Raw genomic sequence first — 25,111 nt, 5'->3', positions numbered from 1 at the left:
GACAGGTTTTCATATTTGTATCTTATTGATACGCACATGTATATAAACGGCACTCGCGCCATAAACTGTATTCTGGTGAAGGCTGGACCCGCGGCCGAAACGTCAATAAAATTACTTCGTACGTGCGTCTTCTTCCAGATACAGATAATCTTACCCGGACCCAGCATCACTTTTGTTTTTGGTATATATATATATATATATATATATATATATATATATATATATATATATATATATATATATATATATATATATATATATATATATATATATATATATATATATATATATAGTGAACGAAGCACACATGAGGCTCTTACCTGCAGCGCAGTGGCTACCTGGCAGTGGGCGAGGGCAATAAAGGCTATCCAGCTTATTGCCACGATGCCAGCCAGCATGGACAAGAACACCTCCACGCTGAAACGGGGACCCTTCGCACGGCCCGATTTGGCCGCTGTCTGCTCGCCCACACCCTGTGCCAGTGCAATGGTGGCTGGAACGAGGCCGCTCAGTCCTTCACCAACCATGTACCTGAGACAATGTTCATAACACAAAGCCACTTGCCTGTCGGCGCTGTGTCATGACATGAGCAGATTTGCATGTGGTAAAGAGCTGTTTCCACCTATATGCTCCATTGCAGCGCTTCTGTGTAAATGTTCTGCGAGGCGATAATGGTTAGCTAATTGCAGACTTCTACTGTGAGCTCACTTATTGCTCTAGACGGTGCATTCGGGAGATACTACTTCAATGCAGCCCAAATGAGTGTTAGCCAGGGTAAGGACATTGAAAACAATGTTGCTCGCGTATCACTCGGTAACACTGTATTCTTCGAGCCGCAAAGAAACAAATGAGCTGGTGTGCTCAATGGGGAACCTGAACTAAAGAGATCTCACGGGTGCTCACAGACTATAGCCCTTGTCAGTGACTCAACGACACCTCCATGTGACGCTTACGTTGAGTGGACGTATCGCTGGCTGTGAATAAAAGCGGATTGCGGAGGAGAAATTATAGAGCGAACGTACTATTCACGAAAGAACAGTAGTTTATTTTGAGCTGTTTCTGACATGAACTGTTTGTTTAGAAAGAACGAATCATTGATGGGGTCATACAGTACCTGCCGAGTTGTATGCATATAATAATAATAATAATAATAATAATAATAATAATAATAATAATAATAATAATAATAATAATAATAATAATAATAATAATAATAATAATAATAATAATAATAATGATAAACCCACGCATTCACGAGCGCAAGAATCTAGGAAAGTTCACAATGTCTACGTTGAAGTCGCCGACTACTACAAAGGCCGGAAGGACCCGCACGCGCACATGGACAGATTGAAAGATGGACGGCGCATGTGATGATGCATTCTGCAGCGATTTCCTTGATGCACTCATAAGGCCGTTCTTTAAAGAAATGTTTTTGTTGTACAGGTGCTCAGTGTCGCACTCATTTTGTGTAGCGTAACGGACACCGAGAAGGCTAGGACCTATACACTGCGTTCGGGACCTATAGGAAGCGCTTTGAAAGCCGCGCGCAGTGCCATTTGTGGCGCGGTAGGCGCGCAACGCTGAAAATCGTATATAAGGAAGCAGTTCATAATTCCTTTGGCAGCGATGGCGGCAAAAGCGCCCATGGCCAGCGTGTTGGTTCTTCGAGCAGGATTTTGAGATATTGTAGGGAGACATACTTTTGCAATGCTACAGTGAATAAAGAAGAAAAAATCTCCACGAAAGCGGCCACTTTTTCCCCGTAAGTGAGCGCCTTGCTGCCCGCCATCAGTACTGACGGCAAACCCGTGCGTCTGGTGTGTTTACTGAAAAATGCTTGCTTCGTTACTGTCGCAGTAAGGCGTCATACATTCACACTTAGAATACCATTGGTGCGTTCTCGCTACCCGCGTACTTGCAAAATGCTCAGGAAGTTCACAAATACCCAGAAATTGAGAAAAAGCACAGTGAGCGACCAGCAGGGCGCTTGTTTGTTGGGGCTTCGGGTCAAGGCGATTTTCAGCACCAAGTCTCGCGAATTGTTTTACTCGAAATTGTTACGGCGTCTTCCCATATACTCATGATCATAGTCTTTACCTCACCACTCACGCAGCTATGCAAAGAAGTGGAGGCGCTGGCGAGAAAGAAAACGCGATCCGGCTTCAGCCAGAGAGAGTGTAGACTTTCATTTCAGTTTCTAAAGTGGCGATTACTTCGGTGACAGTCACTTCGGCTACCGTGGTGTCTCTCTCATTCACTACAACTTCTAGCGTTGTTTATGTTGTTTCCCAATACGCAAACTCGTTGCTGCAGCATTGGCAAAGCTTCGTTTTTCACCCTGTAGTTCTGCTTCTTTTCGCCCTTTATCGCTTGATTACAATATAATTTATATGGAAACTCTTGACTAGATTTTGCCGCCAGCAAACTATCTATAGCTATACACTCTTAAAAAAGTTAGTAAAAAGGTAGCAACTGCAAGGAAATAGGTAGTAGCTTAAGCGCTCACTATCTTTCTTCAACAGTTACAACCGTTTTGCTACCTGTTTACTACCTACGTTAGTGAACAGTTACTACCTACAACTGTTACTAACTTTTTTCGTTTTGTTTACTACTTACGTTAGTAAACAGTTAGTAACTGGAATGAAAGAGCTCGTGACTGCAGCCATTACTACTTTTCTTGTCCCGTTACTACCTATGTGATCATAGCCTTCTCTCGTTTAACGTTTGCCGTGCGCAACCTGAAGCCGTTAAAACAAATAAGACACTACGAGATTACAACAAGGCCGACTTTCTTACCATCAACAATGAACTTGCTGTATTTCTTGATGATTTCTTGAATGATTTTGACTGTCGCGACGTTCAATCAAGCTGGAGTATCTTTTTTGCTAAGGTTGTGGAACTAACAGATAAGTACATCCCTGTATACGCTATTTCCCCCAACCTAAAAAAAACAAAACCATGGTTGTTACAAGCTGCCACTCTAGCGTCGCCAGCGCGAAGTCGGCGACGGGAAGGACAGCAGGTTAGTTTGTTCCGTACGCAGACAGAGACAGTCAAGAGATCAGAGACGTGAGAAAACAAAACAAACTTTACTCTAGTGATATTGCAGCACACGGGATCTAATACAACACTTCAATACAACTAACAATATACATCAACACTTGATACAAATACATATAAAAAAAATAAATCAGCTTACGCGAGAGAACTATTACAAACTACACAAACTAACACAACAGAACTACAGAGGAGAAAGTTCGAAGATATAAACAGGTGAAGGCATACGTGTGATGACCGCCCGCGTTGCGTCCCCGACGATCGGATGCGAGAAGTCGGAGAGAGTTCTGGCACGACTGCGATGTCGGCGGTGTTGCAACGCTGGTGGCTCCGGGAGGCTGGTGCTTGCAGGTGACTTCGAGCAGGTTGAGCTAACTCGAGGCGAAATCCCGATGTCTACGTTGCAGACGTTAATATCGCGTCACAACTAGACGAACGGCTAAGTTTAGGTGGCCAGCCGATACAGAGCCACACTAAAAACTTCTAGAAGAGATGCTTGTTGATCTGTTTCTACACCATGTTGGTCAGCGACTAGTCTGCCTAGCAGGGCAAAATCCTGCGCTTAAATCCCCCTCGTGTCTCCTCGCTCTCTTCCTTGGGGACAAGAGACTTCTACATAGGTCCAATCATGTGCGTTTAATTGATGGAAACTCTGCCCCAAAAATATTTTGACCCCACCCCTTTTTAATTCGGAGAGGGCCCTCAACTAGCGAGAGTGACAACCTGTCGGGTTGTTGTCATACGGCTTGGCCACCAGAGCGTTTCCCACGCTTTTCCCCATGGGAACGGTCAACCGTTTGGCTCTCAGCCAGTGCGTCTCGTAGTATAATCCTTGTTTGGGGTATACTGCGGCCTTCTACGACCTTGCAGACGCCAGTTTTGTTACAAAAGGATCAACCCCGTCGGCGGCGACGTTCTAAGAAGAGCACCCCATTCTGCACTTCTCGGCTCCCTTTCATGCGCCCACCGCTCTCACGGTCAGTGGGGGAGTACTGCGCCCGTTAATTGCCGTGACGCGGTGTCGCCAAAAATGGCCGTCCGTGACAATGGTATAATCACCAGCTTAAACTCTTGTCTAATAAAAAGAAGCGTCTCTTCAAATCGGCTAAAGTTATCAATGTAGGGCTCGTTTGTCAGATTACAAGAAGTGCGCTGATGAATACGCGCAGACCTTAAAAATTGCCAAAGTGTTTTCCAAGCATCACCTCAACTGCGATGTTGAAGACTAACCCTAAAAAATTTTGGCGAGTGATGAATCCTCACGAAAGTGGTCTTACAGTACCTAATGATCTTAGCGGTAACGCTATACCAACCGACCAAGGCTCGAACGTGTTTTTTCAAAAAAATTTTCTTTACCCACCACCACCAACGCTCTCCATGTGTAACCATATCACCACGATCATATGTTTGCTATCATTCTCAGCTACGATAGTGTCGCAAGCATTAATAAGTCACTGAAAGCATCCTCGGCACCGGGCAGCGATCAAATAAACGTCAAATTCCTCCAAAATACTGTCTGTTATTCATCCTTAATACAAACCAAAATTTTTCAACAGTCGCTCAACGACGGTGTTCTCCCATCTGAGTGGAAAGTCGGGAGGGTAGTTTCAATCCACAAATCGGGTAACAAGCATTCTCCCTTGAACTACAGACCCATTTCTCTCACTAGTATCCTATGTAAAATATTAAAACACATTTTGGCTTCTCACCTTGTAAGTTTTTTAGTGTCACACTCATTTTTCACTCAATCGCAACATGGATTTCGCAAATCATACTCTTGCGAAACTCAATTAACACTTTTCGTGCATAAATATCATTCTTGAAAACAGCTTGCTCACCGACTGCATTTTCCTCGTTTTTTCCAAAGCTTTTGACAGGGTGTGCCACAAACTGCTCATTTTCAAATTATGACTACTCAACCTTGACCCCTGCCTTGTAACTTGGATTGAAAGTGGTCTTACTAACCGCTCACAATTCGTTTTGGCTAATGAAAGTAATTACACGGAATGTGCAGTACATTCTGCTGTACCACAGGACTCGGTTCTTGGTCCGCGTCTTTTTCTAATCTATAATAACAATCTGCCATCTTGCGTCACCTCATCCGTTCATCTTTTTGCCAACGATTGCGTAATTTTTCGTGAAATAACTGGACCTAACGACGTCGCCCTTCTTCAATCTGACCTCACTGCTGTCCTTAACTGGTGTAACACATGGCTCATAAAAAACAGTAAAAAATGTAAATTCATGCGTGTGTCAAAAAAGATCACCACTTTACCTACTTATAAATTACATAACACATAATTACACAGTCACCTCATACAAGTACCTCGGAGTTTATATCAGTAACAACCTAACATGAAATACTCATATTAACTATGTTGTTTGTAACACTAATCGCATGCTCGGATATCTTCGTTGTAACTTCATCAAATCACCTCCTTCTGTCAAGCTGATGTTGTATAAAACACTAGTTTGTACTAAACTTGAATATGCCGCATCTGTTTGGGATCCATACCACCATAATTTGGTGCATTCATTAGAAATGGTACACAATACCTCTGTTCGCTTAATAACAGCTAATTACGATCGAAACACGAACATCACACTAATGAAATATACGCTTAAATTACCTTCACTTGCTTGTCGTCGTACTACGATCCGCTTAACCCTTTCCCATAAAATATATCACCACTCACACGTCCGTGATTTACTAATCCCTCCACCGCATTACGTTTCTCGTCGTTTAGATAATGCTCATAAAGTTGGCAACCCATCGTGTCAAACAGAGTCATTTCAACAATCATACGTAACGCACTTCATGCGATTGGAATTGCCTTCCTGAATCGTTTGTAACAATTTCAGATCGTGACGCATTTATGACAGTATTAACGAATTCTTTGAATACCTGGTTGTAGTATTTCATCTTATACATTTCTAAAAGTAAGATTTCACTGTTACCTGTTGTATTTGTTGTACCTGTAGCACTGAAGTGTAACAATGCTGATTGTATACCTAGAAACATTATTTTTATATTTTTTATAAGAATGTATCTTTCTATTTTCTTATATGTCATTTTGATATTTCTCATTTCTTTCTTTCTTTTGTTTTGTTTCAATCTGCTGTTGTATAACCAACAACATTGCATTGCCTCTTGTACTTACAAACTTGTTTTGTTGTTTTTACCACTCCCCTCTGCAATGTCTGTTGACCCCGAGGGTAAATAAATAAATGAATAAATATTTACTACCCGAATTTTGACTATTTAATTTAAAATAGTGTGCGAATGCGATTCTGATAATTTATGAGAGGAATCGTCTCGACGTATTATCATTAAACGGAAAATTGACGCAGAAGGTATCCATAGATCCAAAAAATACTTTTTGTTTTAAATTACGCAACCGGGATATGTAAACGTCATTCTGATATTGTCGAAACCAATATGTACAAGTTAATGAACCATAGGCAAGTGCAGCACGCGTTATCATTGACAATTGCGACAAACTTAGGAGATTACAGCGCATATTAACAAGGCCGGCAAATGAAAACAACAAGACATTAGCCCCGAGGACAGTCGCAGTTATTTCACTGAGGCGTTTCTCCAAATATTATCATTGTTTTGGCGCGTCGAACCCGAGAAACGAATATTACCTTATAAACGCTGATATAATAGCCGTGTGAAGTATTCAAATGCACTGAGAATTAGTTCGGTACCTTGTTCCGGCCACTGTACATAATGCTTTTTTCTTGCCCTTTTATAATGAATAAATTTTACATATAATTATTATAAGTAATGCTGCTTAAAGGTCTTGTGCTACATCACCGAACACACATAAACAGGTAGTATAATATAGTGGTATAGATTCAAATTAGTTATAATTAACCCTGAAACAAAAGTGCTCTCTGTGTCAGACATGCCCCTGCAAAGTAGGGGCTATATATACCCCACGCTACTTGTGTACGTTACTTGTGTGGCTATATATACCCCACGCTACTTGTGTACTTCACTACTTGTGCACGTTAAAAAATAGTAAACTTGTTTGGTCTATTCATTTTTCAGATTCATGGCACACCATGCTTCCTTGGCCGAAATTGTCTTGTAAGAAGACGTTGATTGACGAACATTACCAGTAAAGAAATATTATGTTAAAATGATTAAACATGATAGTATTCTTTACTACTTTCTTTCCTTGAAACCTTTAAAAGTTACTACCTTCGGGTGGTAACGACTAGGCAAGGAACAGTTGCTAAATGCTGGTAGTAACAGCAGACGTAGTAACTGTTACCACCCTCGCTGTTACAAACTGCGCTTACTACCAGAGTTTTAACATATGTGACTGTGACGAAGCAGGGAAAGCGAGAGCAGACGACGGAGTGGCCGATCGCTGGAAGGCGAGAAAAACGAAGGAGCTCGGGCTGCAGAGAAGATTAAGAAGGGCGCGCGCAGGCGAGACAGTTTTTTTTTGGAACGCCGGCAGAACGGGCGGCAGGTTGTTGGAGAACCCGCATCTACGCGCGAGGTTCGCATACACAGGGCGCCTGTCTTCGGGACAGCGAGCGCCTCACGGTCCTCGCCTGGCAAGACCTGGGACGCGGCCTGCTGCTCTCGGAGAACCCGCACCTACGCGCGAGGTTCCAGATTGTCCACCGCCGTCGAGACGAGCGTCGCAAGGTCCTGGCCTGGCGCGGACGAGCCCTGTCTGGCTACCGGCTACCGAGCGACGGTTCGTTCACTCGGCCCTTAACCCCTGCTGCTGCTACGTCGTTGCCACACCGGACATCTACCCGACGACGATTACGTCATCACAGGGACTCAACCAGCCCACAGCCTCCTGGTCCCCAAGCACCGCCACGTGAGACAATTGACTAGTAGTGTACGCTGCCGCTTTATGTATTTCGTGTGTGTATGCTGTCAAATACAATTGTAGTGTGGTTTGTTAACGTCAGATACCGTCTCCTCCATCCGCAACGCGTCATACGCTCTGCGGCGCGACGAACCTCACCAACAAACATCACATCTGGCGTCCGCGCGACAGGACCGCTCTTATCCTATAAAAGAGCAGCGCGTCGCTTATGCGGGTCTGACGGTTGACGATGGAGACGGACAAGCTCACAGCAATTGGAAAGGAACTGGGGTTGAGCGGTCCAGGGCTAAAGCAGTGGATCGATGAGGAGCGCGTACGTGAACGAGAAGCGCGGGAAGTACGTTTAGCCGAACGCAATGCGGCAAAAGAAGCTGATGCCGAGGCACTGGCGAGGCTACAAGCAGAAAAGGAGGTTCTCGAACTAAGGTTGAAGCTCCGAGAGTTAGATGCGACAACGGGTAGCGTGACTACAGGTCAATCAGTAGAGGGTCCGCACATGGGTTCTCCTCAAAGCTACGAAAGTCCGCACAAACTCATACCGCCCTTCAACGAAGTTCGCGACGAGCTGGACGCGTACATCCAGCGCTTTGAACGCGTCGCCAGGAGCCAGGATTGGCCGCAAGACAAGTGGGCCCTTTCACTGAGCCTTTGTTTGACAGGTGAAGCGCTAAGTGTTGTTGGCAGAATGGCACCTGACCATGCCATGGATTACGCAACGTTAAAGAAAACGTTGTTGCAGCGCTTCCGGTTTACAGAGGAGGGCTACCGCACTAAGTTTCGGTCGGCGAAGCCTGAGGACTGCGAAACGGGTCGACAGTTCGCTGGGCGATTACTAGGTTATTTCGACCATTGACAAGAGATGGCCAAGACCGAACGGACGTACGAAGCTCTACGAGACGTTATTGTTTCAGAGCAATTCATCACGCAGTGCCACGAGAAGCTGGCAATCTTCCTGCGGGAAAGGGATTGCCGAGGAATTGAAAAGCTAGTAGAAGCTACTGATCATTATATGGAGGCGCAGGGTTTCGTCAACCTTGGTAAAGGTAAGGACGACAAGGACCATAAAAAGCCGCCAGATCGAGCGCAGGCCGCACTACGGAAAGAGGAAAAGGACAAACCACATTGTTTGCTTTGTGGAAAGCGCGGTCATAAGGCCTCAGATTGCTGGGCAAATACTAAAGGGCCAAGGACAAAACCAGCCTTCTGCGGAAAATGTAGACGTAGTGGGCATAGCAAAGAGGACTGCCCTAACAAGGGAAGCGGTAAAGCCTCGTGCCTGAAAGAGCAAGCAGAAGGTCCGAAAGCATCAAACCAGGAGACACAGGCTTCCCGGCAAGGTACTGATTGCTCGAAACGTACGAGAATCAAGTGGGAGGACAAGTCTATGCCTACGGCCGAAGGCGTCCTTGAAAACCAGCCCGTTACGGTCTTACGGGATACAGGATGCGACTCGGTTATTGTGAGAAGGTCCCTTGTACCAGTCAGCAATCTGACGGGGAAAGTTTCCTCTGTGTGTCTTCTTGATCGAAGGGTACTGAAACTGCCGGAGGCAGACGTGCGAATTATTTCACCCTTTTTCTCAGGCAAGACTCGCGCGATCTGCATGGATGACCCACTGTATGACGTCGTTCTGGGAAACGTCCAAGGGGTCCGTGACGCCTCCGATCCTGATCAAGATTGGAAAAGACACCTACGTCCAGCTAGTCCGATGAAAATATCATCTAGGGTGGGAGCGGACGACGGATCGCTGACTGGGTCTTATACTACAGATGCATTCACTTCGGTTGCGAGGCAATCAAAGGAAAACGAAGTCGCCACGACAGTCGGACGGAGTTCTCGTCGCCTGCCGGTACCAACAATAAGTCCCCTAGATATGAGTGCACGTGACTTGCAGAAAAGTCAGAGGGATGACGCTAGCTTACAGAAATGCTTTGAGGCCGTCGATAAACCCATCCAGACCAGGTTTGCCGAGATTCTTTTCTTCACAAAAGAAGAAATTCTATACAGGAGGTACAAGCTCAGATCGAAGCGAGAAACTGAACAACTTGTTGTACCTACAGCCCTCCGCCATTGTGTAATGCAAATGGCTCATGAAGGAATTCTTGCGGGCCATCAGGGTATAAAACGCACAACAGACCGTATCCTCGAGGAGTTCTATTGGCCAGGGGTACTTTCTGACATCACACGATTTGTGAAATCGTGCGACACGTGCCAGAGAACTTTCCCAAAACACTTAGTTGGGCGAGTACCGTTGGGTAAAACCCCCGTCATTGATACACCATTTAAGAGAGTGGCCATTGACATTGTGGGACCATTATCTCCCAAGTCAGAAAAAGGGAATAGATACGTTTTGACAATGGTGGACATGGCAACGCGGTATCCTGATGCGGTGGCGCTGCCAAGCATTGAAACAGAAAGGATCGCTGAAGCACTGTTGGAGATGTTCTCGCGAGTGGGGGTACCTCAGGAAATCATCAGCGACCGAGGCACGTCTTTTACGTCCCACCTAATGCGCGAATTCAGCAGGCTTCTATCCTTCACACAGTTGCCGACGACACCATATCATCCCATGGCAAATGGTCTTGTCGAGAGGTTCAATGGCACACTTAAACGAATGATAAGACGAACGTGTCAAGAGTGCCCGAAAAGTTGGGACCGGTACTTAGCGCCTTTACTTTTCGCCTATAGAGAAGTTCCGCAGTCAAGTTTGGGCTTCGCCCCGTTTGACTTACTGTATGGCCGTTACGTCAGAGGGCCCATGTCAATATTGAAAGAGATGTGGACTGGTAATCATCTAGATGATGAGACGAAGACCTCGTACGGCTATGTAGTTGACCTGCGGAGACGTCTTGAAAACACTTGTCGTCTAGCCAAGGAGGAGCTGCAGAAAGCCAAACTTGTGCAGAAGAAGCACTATGACATGAAGACTAGACCACGGCGTTTAGCTGTTGGAGACAAGGTGCTGCTGCTACTCCCGTCGGACAACAACAAACTGATTCTAACATGGAAAGGGCCTTTCACAGTTCTAGAGAGGAAGAATGACGTGGATTACGTTATTGATTTAGGAACGCGAACATCTCTGTTTCACGTCAACCTCCTAAAAAAATATCAAGAACGACCATCGGTACCACAGCCAACAAAAGAAGCGTCAGTCGCGTGTCTGGCTGATGATACTGAGCACGACGATCTACCATGCGTACCTTTTCAGCAAAAAGAATCTGCTGCCGATGTGAACATATCGGAAGCACTCTCTACTAAACAGCGCACGCAGATCGCTAGAATACTGCATACCTACGAGAATGTATTCACCGACATTCCCGGCAGAACACATCTCACCCAGTGCAAGTTGAATGTCGCAACGGATACACCAGTGAACATACGGCCGTATCCACTACCGTTTGCTACCAAAGAGGCAGTTCAACAAGAAATTAGAGACATGCTGAAGCAAGGCATCATCGAGCCATCTGAGTCTCCCTACCAGCCGACGACTGCAACCACGAGAAACTGCCTATTCGACAATCGAGCGCGAAGCCCTGGCACTCACGTGGGCCATCCAGAAATTTCATATTTACTTGTTCGGGCGAACGTTCATACTACAAAGCGACCACAAGCCTCTCGTTTACATCAACTCCGCCAAACACATCAACAGCCGTGTTCTACGTTGGAGCCTCATACTCATGGAGTACGACTTCAGCGTTGAATATATAAAAGGCAGTGAGAATGTAGGAGCAGACTATATGAGCCGGTTGCCAAGCGCATGAACATCATCGCTACACGGCTTGAGGATTTCGCAGTGTCGGGTATAATTGATGGAATTTTTTTTTTCGGTGCACATTACTTACCGTGACGGACCAACTTTCATCTCGTCTTGCGAGTACCTTTGAGAGTGTCGGGTGTGCGGGGCCCTGAACACTGGTGACAACTTTTGTGTCTCTTATGTGTGCCGAGTGTGCGGGGCTCGGAAGTGTAGTGCAGTGCTCCGAGTGCGCGTGTACTACGGTGTCCCAAGGGATCCAGTGGCAGCTGCAAGTTCTTCACAGCGAAGAACCTTCTTAAGTGGGGGGGTAATGTGACGAAGCAGGGAAAGCGAGAGCAGACGACGGAGTGGCCGATCGCTGGAAGGCGAGAAAAACGAAGGAGCTCGGGCTGCAGAGAAGATTAAGAAGGGCGCGCGCAGGCGAGACAGTTTTTTTTTGGAACGCCGGCAGAACGGGCGGCAGGTTGTTGGAGAACCCGCATCTACGCGCGAGGTTCGCATACACAGGGCGCCTGTCTTCGGGACAGCGAGCGCCTCACGGTCCTCGCCTGGCAAGACCTGGGACGCGGCCTGCTGCTCTCGGAGAACCCGCACCTACGCGCGAGGTTCCAGATTGTCCACCGCCGTCGAGACGAGCGTCGCAAGGTCCTGGCCTGGCGCGGACGAGCCCTGTCTGGCTACCGGCTACCGAGCGACGGTTCGTTCACTCGGCCCTTAACCCCTGCTGCTGCTACGTCGTTGCCACACCGGACATCTACCCGACGACGATTACGTCATCACAGGGACTCAACCAGCCCACAGCCTCCTGGTCCCCAAGCACCGCCACGTGAGACAATTGACTAGTAGTGTACGCTGCCGCTTTATGTATTTCGTGTGTGTATGCTGTCAAATACAATTGTAGTGTGGTTTGTTAACGTCAGATACCGTCTCCTCCATCCGCAACGCGTCATACGCTCTGCGGCGCGACGAACCTCACCAACAAACATCACAGTGACAAACCATTACTACCCCAAAGTTAGCAAGTAGTACCAACTTTTTCTGAAGCGTGTACTATCTATAGCATAGCCATGTGTGGTGTCGCTCCGGCAAAACATGTGCAGTAGCCACACATACGATAGCTCTCTACGGTGTAAATACGAAGGGGTGGGAAAGAAAAGTGCGGGTGAGCAAGCGTAGAATAGCCACGTGAATAGCTAGCGTAGAATAGCCATGATGGCAAGCCGGCAAAACCAAGTGTGAAATAGCGATCCAGAGCGTCCAAAGATGTATAACGCAGTAGAGCATGTAGGCGGGAAGAGAACGTGTCAGTGACGAGGAGAGAAAGAATAAGAGAGATTGTAAAGCATATCATAGCTAGTGATGTCTCACCGGCGAACCATGTACAGTAGCCACACGCAGCATATCTTTCTACAGTGTGAACAGCCAGGGGCGGGAAAGAAAAAATAATGGCAGCGTATCCACGGAGTGAATGATGGATAGTGTGGCGAAGCATCCGTCCGTCCATTCGTTCTTCCTTCCGTCCATCCATGCGTGCGTCTGTGTGGCTGCTCGTGCGTCCATCCACCCGTCCGTGCGTGCGTCTATTCGTGCGTCCACACGTTCATTTGTGCGTCCGTCCCTGCTTTCGTCCATGCATCCGCTCCTGCGTCCGTCCATGCGTCCATCCGTTCATGCAGCCATCCGTGCATCCGTCCATGCATCAGTCTGTGTGTCCGTTCATCCACATATTCAACACTCCAAGTACCACCATCTCGCATCTTTTCATCATATATTCCTCCTGTAGAAGCACCGCCTTCCAGCGGACATTCCAAGGACTGAACGAGAGGAGGCACACGCACACTTTCTAGCGGCTTGCGCTTCGTGTCTACTACCCACCTTTATTCACCTCGAGTTCATGGTATATACTAGTTCACTGTATCCATGGCACTGCGGCCCAACGCTCGCAAAACCTTTCTAAAACCTAAGAGGTTGCGCCCAGCGAGTATAACGTAGCAACCCTTTCTTGTCTTCTGTGCGTTGTTGAACAATAAAAAATTCGCAGCATGCGCGTTAAATAAAAGCCGAATTTTTCTGCCCCTCATTTCCCCTTAGCAGCCATTGGCATGTACAGTGAGCACTATCTTTTATTGTTCAACAACGCACAGAAGAAATCTCTTACCAGCACCACCTTGGAGGTCAAAATGTTATACATGTTACACAATATTACAACGACTACTAGGGACGAACGGGTGCCGCTATAAGGAACTTCGCCCCTAAAAAGCCACCCGCGTCTTCTCACGATGAGAACTCGAACAAATGCGTCGCAGTGTGCTGGAGGTATCGCGTGTATGTTGCGCAATCGAGTATGGTTTGGGAATACGTAATTGTTGTTTCGTCTTTCTTACTCCTCTAAATTGAATGAAGGAGAAGCATTTCCTTCAACGAGTGGTAGGGCGCTGATATTGTATTGTGCCCCACTACTGGTTGGAGATACTGTTGCTCCCATCGTATCTACTCGGGTCAAGGTAAGCGGTAAATCAAGCAAAAGCCAAGTGAAGACGCTCTTGGCTGAATTTCGAAAGCGCGATCTAGTGCTGACACATACGGGGTGGCCAGTGAACGGTTGTGCAGCGCGAGCAGCCAGTTTTTACTAGCAGACGCTGCTCGCGTCACCCTTGCGAGACGAGAGAGAAGGGGAGGGGGGAGTGACAGTTGGCACGAGTTTCGATACGCGAGCACACGCAGTGGGGGTGTAGACGACATCACCGACGCTTGATTTGCGAGTAGGTACGACTACACAATGCTCTGCGTTGAAAAGACCGGGTGAAGCATAGTTTCCTAATTATACACCAGAGGAAACTCTGGCGCTAGTGTCTACGGGAGCTTTAATGAAGTACTGACATCAAATTTCAAGATGGAGATGTGCCCATCAATCAATCACTTGGTATGCTTAGGTCTTCTCGGTCAAACTTGAATGGCGTCCGTTGCAATGAAGTTATTTTATTTCGATGTGAAACAGCGTAGAAAAGCTAAGACAAAGAAAAAACGAAAAATAGACCGCCCTGCGACATCGACGCTAGTGCTACGTGTTCGGTGTTACACATTCCACAAATACCATCCTAAGTGACGATACGCTAGTAACGACGACGTCGACGATCTCTGAGTGTGTTTGGAGTCATCTCCCAGTGATTCTCTCACTAGTGGCTCTCTTTGCTGTGTTAAAGCGTGCGTGGAATTCATGGTGTCGCATCGACTGATTTGCGTCGTGCTCCACTGCGTGCGAGTACGATCATTACGAGTGACGATGCATGCCAGAATGTCGCGGTACCTCTGCGTAGTGACAACCTGCACGTCGAGGCGCGGAAAAAGAGGAAAGTGAGCGGCGTTTAATGCCTTTTTAAGCCAGGAACCTCATTGCAGCCAGTGGGTTGACTTCGTGCGCGCCGTTAAATAGAGGGACTGGACGCCTGTCAACAACAGCCGTATTCGCTCTCTTCACTTTGCGGCGAGCTGCTACAGAATAAATCCTGCGTTGGCGAACCAGTTGGGTTTCACTGGCAGTACGAGGCCTCTTCTAGAAGTCGGGGCTATTCTTACCGTGTGCCTTGCTGAACCTGAAAGCACCGATTGACCCACCAAACGTCCGCGACATGAGGTGCGTAGTTGATGTTTGTGAGCTCCGACAGTACGGCCAGGACTAATAAAAACATTGCATTTACGTGGAGCTTGTCAAGCAAAAAGAGACAAGAAGAGAGCATAGTGAATTAGGGAACAAACGGGGGTTAAGGATATCGTAGCTGAAATAAAGAAGAGGAAATGGACATGGGCCGGGCATGTAGCGCGTAGACAGGATAACCGCTGGTCGTTAAGGGCAACCAGCTGGATTCCCAGAGAAGGAAAGCGGGTTAGGGGGAGACAGAAGGCTAGGTGGGCAAATGAGATTAAGAAGTTTGCGGGTATAAATTGGCAGCAGCAAGCACCGGACCGGGTTAACTGGCAGAACATGGGAGAGGCCTTTTTCCTGCAGTGGACGTAACCAGGCTGATGATGATGATGACGTCAAGCAAGGATTGTAGCAAATCGCGGCAATACCCCATTCCAGGTCGTTGTCATCATCCCTTGCCAATGTTGACCGAGACGACGGCGGGGACGACAATTTTGGCGACAGACGCATGTCTACGCCTTCAGAGACACAGCTGGACTGACTACTGCACGTGCGCTTCTAGCAGACGAAACGCCAGCGTGACGTCGCCATTTTTTGCGAAAGTGGCATAAGGTATGGAGCAGCCTCGACGCGGCTTCGAGGTAGCGCTGACAGCACTACAATTTGGCGGACTTTTCACTCATTTTGAACCCCGTTCGATAGCGAATATATTGATCAATATTACAGACACTCATTCGTCACTCACATGCAATTTAGTTTCGTCACTCAGATGCGTTTAGCTACTCGTTGACGCAGAAATCTTGACATGAGTAAATTTGATGTCAGTGCTCCTTCACACATAGTGCTTCAGCGAGCATGAAAAATCTGTGTATGATAAAAAATTGTTCAGCCTTCGTACTTTACGTTCGTTCTTACTTTGCGTGACTTCAAAATGTTTTGTCACGAAATAATAGACAAATGTTCGGCACTTACGCATCACTACTATATTTCTTCAGGTTTACCGCTTCAAATAGGGTCACGAAGTTCATAAGTGTTTGTTTTTTCTTCTTCGAAACAAAACCAAAACACGGCAATAGACGAAGCCACAAGTGCGATTCGCAATTGTGGCTTCGCAAGTACGAAGACTAGGCAAATCCATCTCATACGCAGAATTCCCATGGTCAGTGAACGATCGCAGCGCCAGTGTCCCCTCTAGTTAATTTCAGAAAACTCTTTGGGGTGAAGAAGAAGCGTCGAATAGCCATGTATGGCTTAACGTCGGCAAAACCATGTATAGCATAGCCGTGTAGAGCACTTTTACATTGCTGGGTATAAAATCATGCGGACAGCACCAAATGGCGTGGCCATGCATATCACAGCATATCAAGAAGGGACAGACAAGTGAGGCAAAAGAGTAATACGAAGTTAAAGAGTGATACGAAGTTGAGGAGGGAAAGGAGGGGAAAATCACATTATAGCCATTTATGACATGGGAGTGACTGTGAGAAGGAGGCGGACCAGGGTAAGCCAGCCCAGTCGTGTTTTGCATAGTGTGGCAATGAATTGGAAATAAATGAAGTGAAGGTGCAGACGAGAGAAAAGAAAAGGTAATGCATATCACGTGTACATTGGTGTGGGACAGAGGGGAGGATGAGGAAGAGGATGAGGAAGAATGATGTCATTGTGAGGAAACTGAGAATGAAAGAGCACGCATCAGAAATTAAGGTTTTATACCCATTCGCCCCATAGGCTGTGCGTTCAGAATACCAGCAATAACTGCTCCTGTAGCTTTCACGTTTAGTGCAACCACTTGCATTTCTATTGCTTTTCGTTGCATTATGCGTGCCGTTCTTCGTCGGTCAAGAGAGCCCCAAAGAAGATACTTGTTGACGCTGCATATGTTGAATACAAAGCTGTGTAAAATATTTTAAATTTCGTTACTCCTTTCTATACCAATCATTGCCAGTTTCAACAGTCACTCAATTGGCTTGTGACATTACAAATCCACGAGCAGACAGGCATACAGAAATGCATTCGCGTGTATAGTCTGCTTAGCGCATGCCTGATTTGTAGCAACATTAATCAAAATGTTAGCATCTGAATATATTGTTTTTTGAAGGAACACAAAAGAACAAAACGATTTTTCGGATGTCCGTGAAGTAGAATTTCATGGCCATGAAAATATCACCTGTGAGAAAATGCGCGAAAATAAATGCGAATGGAAAGGCTTCCTTGAGATTCCCACACCAAACACCGTGACGTAAGAGAATTTGAAAATGCCTACACGGTCGTATACGTAGCTTTTTTTAGTAGTAGTAGTAGTAGTAGTAGTACTTTTGGCCGACAAATATAAAGTACACTGTTAATTGTGGGTGATGACTATGGCAGCGGCAGCCGTGACCATGCCGATTGTAAGAAGATGACAATAATGATTGCGGGTTCACTCGTGGCAGCGGCTGCCGCTGGCAGTGGACAGTTGCGGTGGTTGCGGTCCGGGTTCTCATCAATAAGCATGGTTCTGCGTCGGTCTCCGCCTCTTCTATCAAGTGACAAAGTGCACACTCTTGAAGCTGAGATCTTTATTCTGAACCGAAAGATGGCTGAGAACTTGCTGGAGCACCGTCGTATGGAGGAGCTGCTTGCATATGCTCAGCAGTACCTCAAGGATCAGCAGCAGCAGTGCGCCCAGTTAGAGGGGCAGTTGCTCAAAAAGGTCCCCAAACTGTCAAACATGTGGCGTAGCCACGACGAAGAGCTCGAGCGACAGCGTTCATTTCAAGACTCACAGCTGGAAGAGCAACGAATGTAGGCAGCCGACCTCCGTACGCAGCTGGTACGAGCGCAGCATAAATACGACAGACACCATTCAAGTGCACGATCTAACTTAGGAACTTGGAAGAAAACAGAGTGCAAGGAGAACTATGAGGGAATCCAAGGGCTCGAGGCCGTACCAGAAGTTTGAGAGAGAACAAGCGGCTGGCGGAGGAGCCTAAAGCAAGGCAGCAGCAGGCGGATAAACAATCCAGGCTAAAAGCGATGCTCCAGCTGTGGGAATCCTTTGTGGTGGTGTTAAAAACTTACTTATTTACAAGACGTTTTCTGCGGAGAAGCTCCAAGCAGTCAGATATTCTTGGCTTGCGATGGGGAGGGGTGGGGGACTTAGTCGAGGACTTTGCTTGTAGCAGCCGCTCTGCGGGCCCCGTCGAAGAGACTGAAGTGATCTTTGAGGTTCTCGCTGGCCAGCAGCTCCTCCCATCTCTCCACTGTTGGATGTTGTATTGGTTTTAGGGCTGTAATGGCTTGGCATTCCCACATGACATGGTACAAAATGGCTTTAGCTGAGCACCATTAGCAGAGTGGAGAGTACACCAAGGATACATTTTACTCGGGATGTGCAAATTTGGAAACGTGACAGTTTGAAATTGCCTCCAGCGGACTGAGTACTCTTTATTTAGTGTCTAGTGTGGTAGGAAATAAGGTTTTCTAAGTCCTTTGTAACAATTTAGGATAACCGATAAGTCGCAAGGAACGGGACCAGGTTCCTCAGGGGCGGAGTTGGTAGGTGCTCGGCTCGCGTACCCTCGAGCTTCCCTATCCGCTGCCCGATTTTCCTCCAGTCGTATGTGACCCGTGGTCGATATAATCTAATGGCGAATTCTGAGTGGGTGTGTATTGCATTGCTCGGGAGTGTCTTCAGCGCTCAGGATGACGTTTTGGTTGGGTGGGCTGATGTGTCCCTGTAGGTAGTCGCGGCAAGCTGCTTGAGAGTCCGTTAGAACTGTCAGCAATCATCGTTGTCTGTAGCCGAGGGCGAAAGCGAGCGCCATGGTAGTTTCTTCAGCCTCGGTGATGTAACATCACACGGAAGCATTGGTTCGTTATGTGAGTGTGTGGTCTACGACTGCGGCTACTACCTCATTGTGTGCACGGTCGTAGTTGGCGGCATCAACATAGTACGTAGTGTTCATGTGCGCGTAAGTTCGTTCTAAGGCTTCCACTCTGACGTCCTGCCGGCACTGATGTGGTCGGGAATCATTGTTGCGGGGAATGGGAGCGACCTTATAAGTGGCACGAAGTTGGTCCGGAATGGGCGATGAGCTGCGTCGTGAAACTGGCCGTTGTAGTCGAGGCGTCAGAGCAGGACATATTCTGTAAGTGCTTGTGTGAGCCGCTGCAGTTGTATGGCGAGTTGTGCTTCGCAAACGTTCCGCGTAGGTGTTGTGCAGACCCAATGCGAGGAGCTTGCTTGAAGGAATGCCCGGTGGTAGCTTGAGTGCCACTTTGCAGGCCTTGCGGAGCATTGCGTCTACTTGGTCCTGTTCACTTTTGGTGAGGCGTTGGTAGGGCGAACTGCATGTCACCCTACTGACATGGATGCTACGTATGACTTGTCCTCTTCGCGCATGCGTTGGCGACGAGTGGAACTCCAGATATCATTCAGGCCACTTGTAGTCTAGTGGCGCGAAGGAGGAAAAGTGTGTGATTCACATGGCAGTTAGACTAGCTGTATTCACATGCCTTATATCCGAGTGATGAATTTCTCTTGTATTTGTTGGCCAGCAAGGACAGCGTGGAGGTAGCAGCCATGGTTGTTCTTCACCCATGGTGGGAGTTTTTGTCGAAAGATTCATAGGAGCAGAGATTTTTCTGCTGCACAGGCAAGGCCTCGTGCCTGCGCGTACACTCTGAGGCAAAATTACCCGAAAAAGGAGTAACGGAGCCCAATAGACGTGCGCGATGAATGGATAGATTTTTGAGGAGCAACCACAGAGGGAAGCGTGCGGTGCGAAACCACTTAGTCTCCACTGGGATGAGCTGCCCGAGCATTGTAGCCAGCGCGAAAAGCTTTGCCAAGGTGGCCAGGCTTCCTTTTCCACAGAACACATGTCCTTATCCTCCTCAGCTGGTACAGTCTTTCACCGTTTTTTGCCGGCAGTGGTCGCGTAGCGTCGCGCTCGGAGTGCTCGACCACGGGCGCCATGATTAGACGATCTAAGAATTGCGACGTGGTGCTTGTGTGTACGCCTGGATGAGCGTGGGCTGCTGCTTCAGCGTTTCGATGCACCCATGAAGTCTGGAGCAGGCGTCGACAAGTCACCACGCCACGCTGTATATCTCTGGCTTCAAGATAGTCACGACCAACACACGACAGCAACAGTTGAGAAGGCCAATATAGCAGCCGAAAAAAACAGGTGTATCGGATATATACTTCAGTCCGACTCAGGGCAGAAAACATCACTGGATTCTAGGGCAAGTAGGTTATCAATCTTTTCCCTACTCTACTTGTCGCGTGTGCGATACGGATTGCGCTTGCCGGCAACGGGCTTGGTCGTGCTGTATATCGCACGCTCCAAATGCCTCGCGAAGGTCAGTTTCGGCGTCTTCAGTTCGCCTGTGCTTTGCAACCGCCTGAAAATCGGCCGCCATTGCCGTCAGCCTCCCGTACACTCACTCATCGAGTGCTCGCCTGTATTCGCCACCGCGATGAGCTCTGGGCAGACGATATTGGGCTGAGACCTGATCGCTGTTTTGGGAGTCGTCGAAAACACGTTGCCAAAGAGCTTGGTTGTAGTGTGTCGCGCGCTGTAAGTGCACCAGCACGGGCTGGCGGAGCTTTCGCTAGCGTCGGAACTCACTGAAAATCGGTCGCCATTACAGTTGTCTTACCCGCCAGTCGGTTGCAGGCAGCTCGAATCCGTCCACTGGCCGCGGCGGCCGACTCGCGTTTGCGCGCTGCACTCGCTCTAGTTTGTGGAAAAAGGCCGCATTACTGTCAATTTCTTCGGCGCTAGCTCCAAACCAGCTCGGCGCTGTTCGTGGCGGTGGTCAAGCGTACGGTCGCTATCCTGTTCGAAGTTCGCCTGCAGCAGACACTCAGCGTTCAGTGCCGTGTTCGTTCTCGCGTTCGCTTGCTCGAGCTGAACGACGTCGCTCACTTAGGACTCGCCGACTTGTTAGCGGCACGGTGATTCGCGGAGTTGTGACTGCGGCCGCCGCTCCTAAGCTTTTGCGCTACGGGTATCGAAATGAGTCTTTGTCGATGCGTGACATCACGTTGAAATTATTAGCATGTCATATCTCACATATGTTTTCACTTCACCTTGCACGTATTTCTCACATGCATTTGTATTCATCCTATGTAACGTGTGACTCACTATTTTACATACTTATCGTGCAGCCGTGAGCACACACCGTCCTGAAGACTGTGCGCTGGCGTCTGCGATGCCCGTCATCCATCTCTTTCGTTAAAACAGCTTCAAAAGGACTGTGCAAGAAGTGAAGGTAAAGTTATTTGTTTGTCATATTTTAACGCTTGTTTTATATAACGTGCACGTATTTGTCATATGCGTGCATCTTGATCTTTGACGTGTGCCTGGCTGTTTTTATTATATTATTGTACGTGCAGCCGTGGGAACACAACAGGCAGGAGGCTGCGTGCGCTGGCGTCTGCAATACCTGTCTTCTATCGCTTCCGTTGGAGGAGCTCCCCAAGGGGTGAACAAAATTTGACAGCGAGACTGGACTTGTACACTTCACCATGAATTCACTTGAAAGAATGGGGAAACGTCATGTGTAGTAGAAAAATAAAAAATTTCAATGTCTAACTTTTTTGTTTCGTTGTTGCCGTGACTGTGAAAGGAGTTACACATAGGCGGCTAACTACTTTTTCGCGTGTTCTTTTCTGCAGAATTTGTTGCTCATTGCGCAGAAAAACAGGCGAAAAAGTATTAGGCCTGGCAGAAAAGAAACAAAAAACAATGTTTGAACTGGGGACAAAAAGTTCATCTGATTGGAGTATTTGAGTGGATCAACCGTTTGTCCGGCAAGGTGCATCCCGGCAAGGTGTAAATGTGGAGACTAACGGTCGCTCTATAAGGTGTAAATGTGAGGACTAGATGTTAGTTCTTTGGGGTAAACTGTAGGACTAACAGTTACTCACTAAATGTAAATGTGTGGACTAAATGTTAGTTCCTTGGGGAGACTAACTGTTAGACCCGGTGCCGTTAGTCCTTAAAAGGATTAACGGTTGTGGCAGCCGCATTACCCCAAAAGGATGAACCACACACCCTTTTAACACCCTTTTGCCTTAAAGTGTATTGTTCGACGCATGTGGTTGCCTCCTGCATGTTATATTCCTTTCCTTCAAGGAACTCCCGCGTAGCCCAGACAGAGATATTGTCCGCATACATTGCGTTGTGAATGCCATCGATGGGGGTTTGTGTGCCTGGCCAACCATAGCTACATTTCAGAATAGCGGGAAAGTCACTGAGCCCTTCGGGATGCCCTTTCTTTGAACTCTGATAACATGTGTTCGGATAGAGCTGAGACCGACCATGGGGGGGGGGGGGGGGTGGTCCGACAGGAATGGCTGAACGTAACTGTAGACGCGCTGCCCACAATGAAGAGACTAAAGGCCCTCAAGTATGACCTGCTCGCTAACGTTACCAAATGCGCTCTCCATGTCTAAAGCCTAGATAGTGTTTTCTCCTTGCTTGGAGGCGTAATAACTTCTTTTAGTAGAAGAAATACATCCTACGTTAAACTATGTGCCCGGAACCCGTACATTGGGTGCGGGAGAAGGCCTTTGTCTTCCAAATATTCTTGGAGGTGGTTGGAGATGACGCGCTGGAAGAGTTTACTAATGCAGGAAGTGAGGGTTAATGGTCGAAGGTCCTCGACCTGAAGTTTTTTGCCAGGCTTCGGTATTATTACGTCCTATTCGCGCTTCCATTCAGGAGGAAGCGTGCCAAATTGCCAATGATCATTGAAAAACACCATTATATTTTGTACAGCGCTGTCATTGAGGTTCCTGATAAGTGATTGCGTGATTCAGTCTGCCCCATCAGCTGTGTTGTGGTTGTTGCTGCAGATGGCTGCATATATTTTGTCCACCGTTATTGGTCAGTCGAGTGTGTTTCTGGCACGTCCACAATACGTAGCCTCAGATGGGGGCGGGTGGAAATCACCAAAGCCTTTCCGCCCGCTTGATGAAGCAGCGCATCGTCCATACTCTCAAAGGCGTGTATGATGCGCCTGACTGACTTATTTGTCTGATTTTTCCTGCAAGTAGGGTCAATCAAAGCACGCAGAATGTTCCCAGTGAGCTTCGAAGAGAGTCGTTGAACTGGGTCCATTTGAGACACACCAATTCTGTAGTGTACTGATCTTCCTGAGTGGTGAGTGCTGCAACCAATCAATCAATCAATCAATCAATCAATCAATCAATCAATCAATCAATCAATCAATCAATCAATCAATCAATATATCAATCAATGTTTCTTTATTAGCATCAGTAATGTACATTGTGAGTGAGTATCAAGAGGAGGTCCCAAGGTAGTAAACCGCAGGCGGGACCTCCTATGTTAATACACTGAAAAAGCTAAAATATGAATAACGAAAGAGCAAGTCGCAGAACATTTCGAACTTTTTTTACAAACAAAGCAAGATATCGAAAATTAACAAAATGCAGCATTTATACGTTTATTAGAGACTTTTTCATTTTTCTCTTAAAAACATGAATGTGCATTATGTCTTTCACATCATGTGATGAAGAATTCCATAATGAAATTGATGAAAAAACAATACTCATTTTTCCATAACTAGTGCGAACTTTAGGTAATAACAGGTTATGGGCAACCGCGAATCTAGAATTATCCAGCAAGGTAATATGAAATATGTCGATAGTGAGGGTGCGGTGGAATATTTTGAAAAACAAAACACACATATTGTAATCGTACATTTGGGAGATGAGTAATACGTCAAGCTGGCAAAAAATCGTATGGAATGGCACTTGACGTGAAGCGAAAGTTATGAGTCAAATTGCTTGTTTTTGCAATACCTTTAACGGCCAAATGTGCACCGAATATGAATTACTCGATGATGTAATGCAATAACTGAGATGACTGTGTATGAATGCATAACACAACGCCTTCAGAGCTTTGATGTTAAAACACATTCGTGACTTGACCAATGCCCTGATACCGTACGAAATCTTTTTACAAACAGAATTGATATGTTGCTGAAATTTCAGATGTGTGTCCATTATAACTTCTAAAAATGACGTATGATCACTTAAACAAATAACTACTCAGTTCACATAAAGGTAAGGAATGAATGCTAGTTTTTTGTGTGGTGAATAAAGAAGATTGAAACAGGTTTTGAAAAGATTAATAATAAATCTCTTATAGTTGCAACAGTCAACAAGACAATTAAGGTGAGCTTGAAGTCTTGACACGAGAGTCGCTAAATCCAAGTGATCAGAAAAGAGAGTCGTGTCATCAGCGTAATGTAAACAAGAAGAATAATTAAGGCAACGTGGTAAATCATTTATGCATAATAAAAGTAACAACGGACCCAAAATTGAACCTTGCGGAACACCTCTTGTAATGGGGTTGGGACTGGATGTAAAATTTTCGACCGAGACCACCTGAAACCTATTAAGAAGAAAGCTCTGTAATAACGTTAATGCGGGACCTGTTATGCCATAATACTGGAGTTTGTGAAATAGGATGAAATGATCAATACTGTCAAATGCTTTAGTAAAGTCGACGAAGACAGATCCTGCGATGTTACCATAATCAATGAATGATCTGAGTTTGTAAGTGAAACAAGCAATTGCTGTATCAGTCGAAAGAACAACCCTAAACCAAACTGACAATGAGAAGGCATGTTAAAATTGCTTAAATATTTAGATATTCTTATTTCAATTAGTTTTTCAAAATTCGATCCACGAAGGGAAGGACAGATATGGGCCTGTAATTGCACATGCTGAGGGGATCACCTTTTTTAAATACTGGCCCTACCTTCGCAACT

The 25,111-nt window shown here is 46.6% G+C and overlaps 1 protein-coding gene across 4 annotated transcripts in view; it reads right to left on the bottom strand.

The window, feature by feature from the left end:
* The window catches only part of LOC119178736 (riboflavin transporter 2), a 236,943-nt gene that overhangs the window by 35,726 nt on the left and 176,106 nt on the right, over nucleotides 1-25,111 (bottom strand). For all 4 annotated transcript variants that reach the window (XM_075875054.1, XM_075875090.1, XM_075874958.1 and 1 more), the window contains exon 4: nucleotides 321-531. In XM_075875054.1, the coding sequence (XP_075731169.1) occupies nucleotides 321-531 (211 nt within the window). The remainder of the gene's footprint in view (nucleotides 1-320; nucleotides 532-25,111) is intronic.

Source organism: Rhipicephalus microplus, chromosome 1 (assembly GCF_043290135.1).
Source record: "Rhipicephalus microplus isolate Deutch F79 chromosome 1, USDA_Rmic, whole genome shotgun sequence".
Classification (NCBI taxonomy): Eukaryota; Metazoa; Arthropoda; class Arachnida; order Ixodida; family Ixodidae; genus Rhipicephalus; species Rhipicephalus microplus.
The sequence above is the reverse complement of the archived record's forward strand: the minus strand, read 5'-3'. Positions and strand labels throughout refer to the sequence as shown.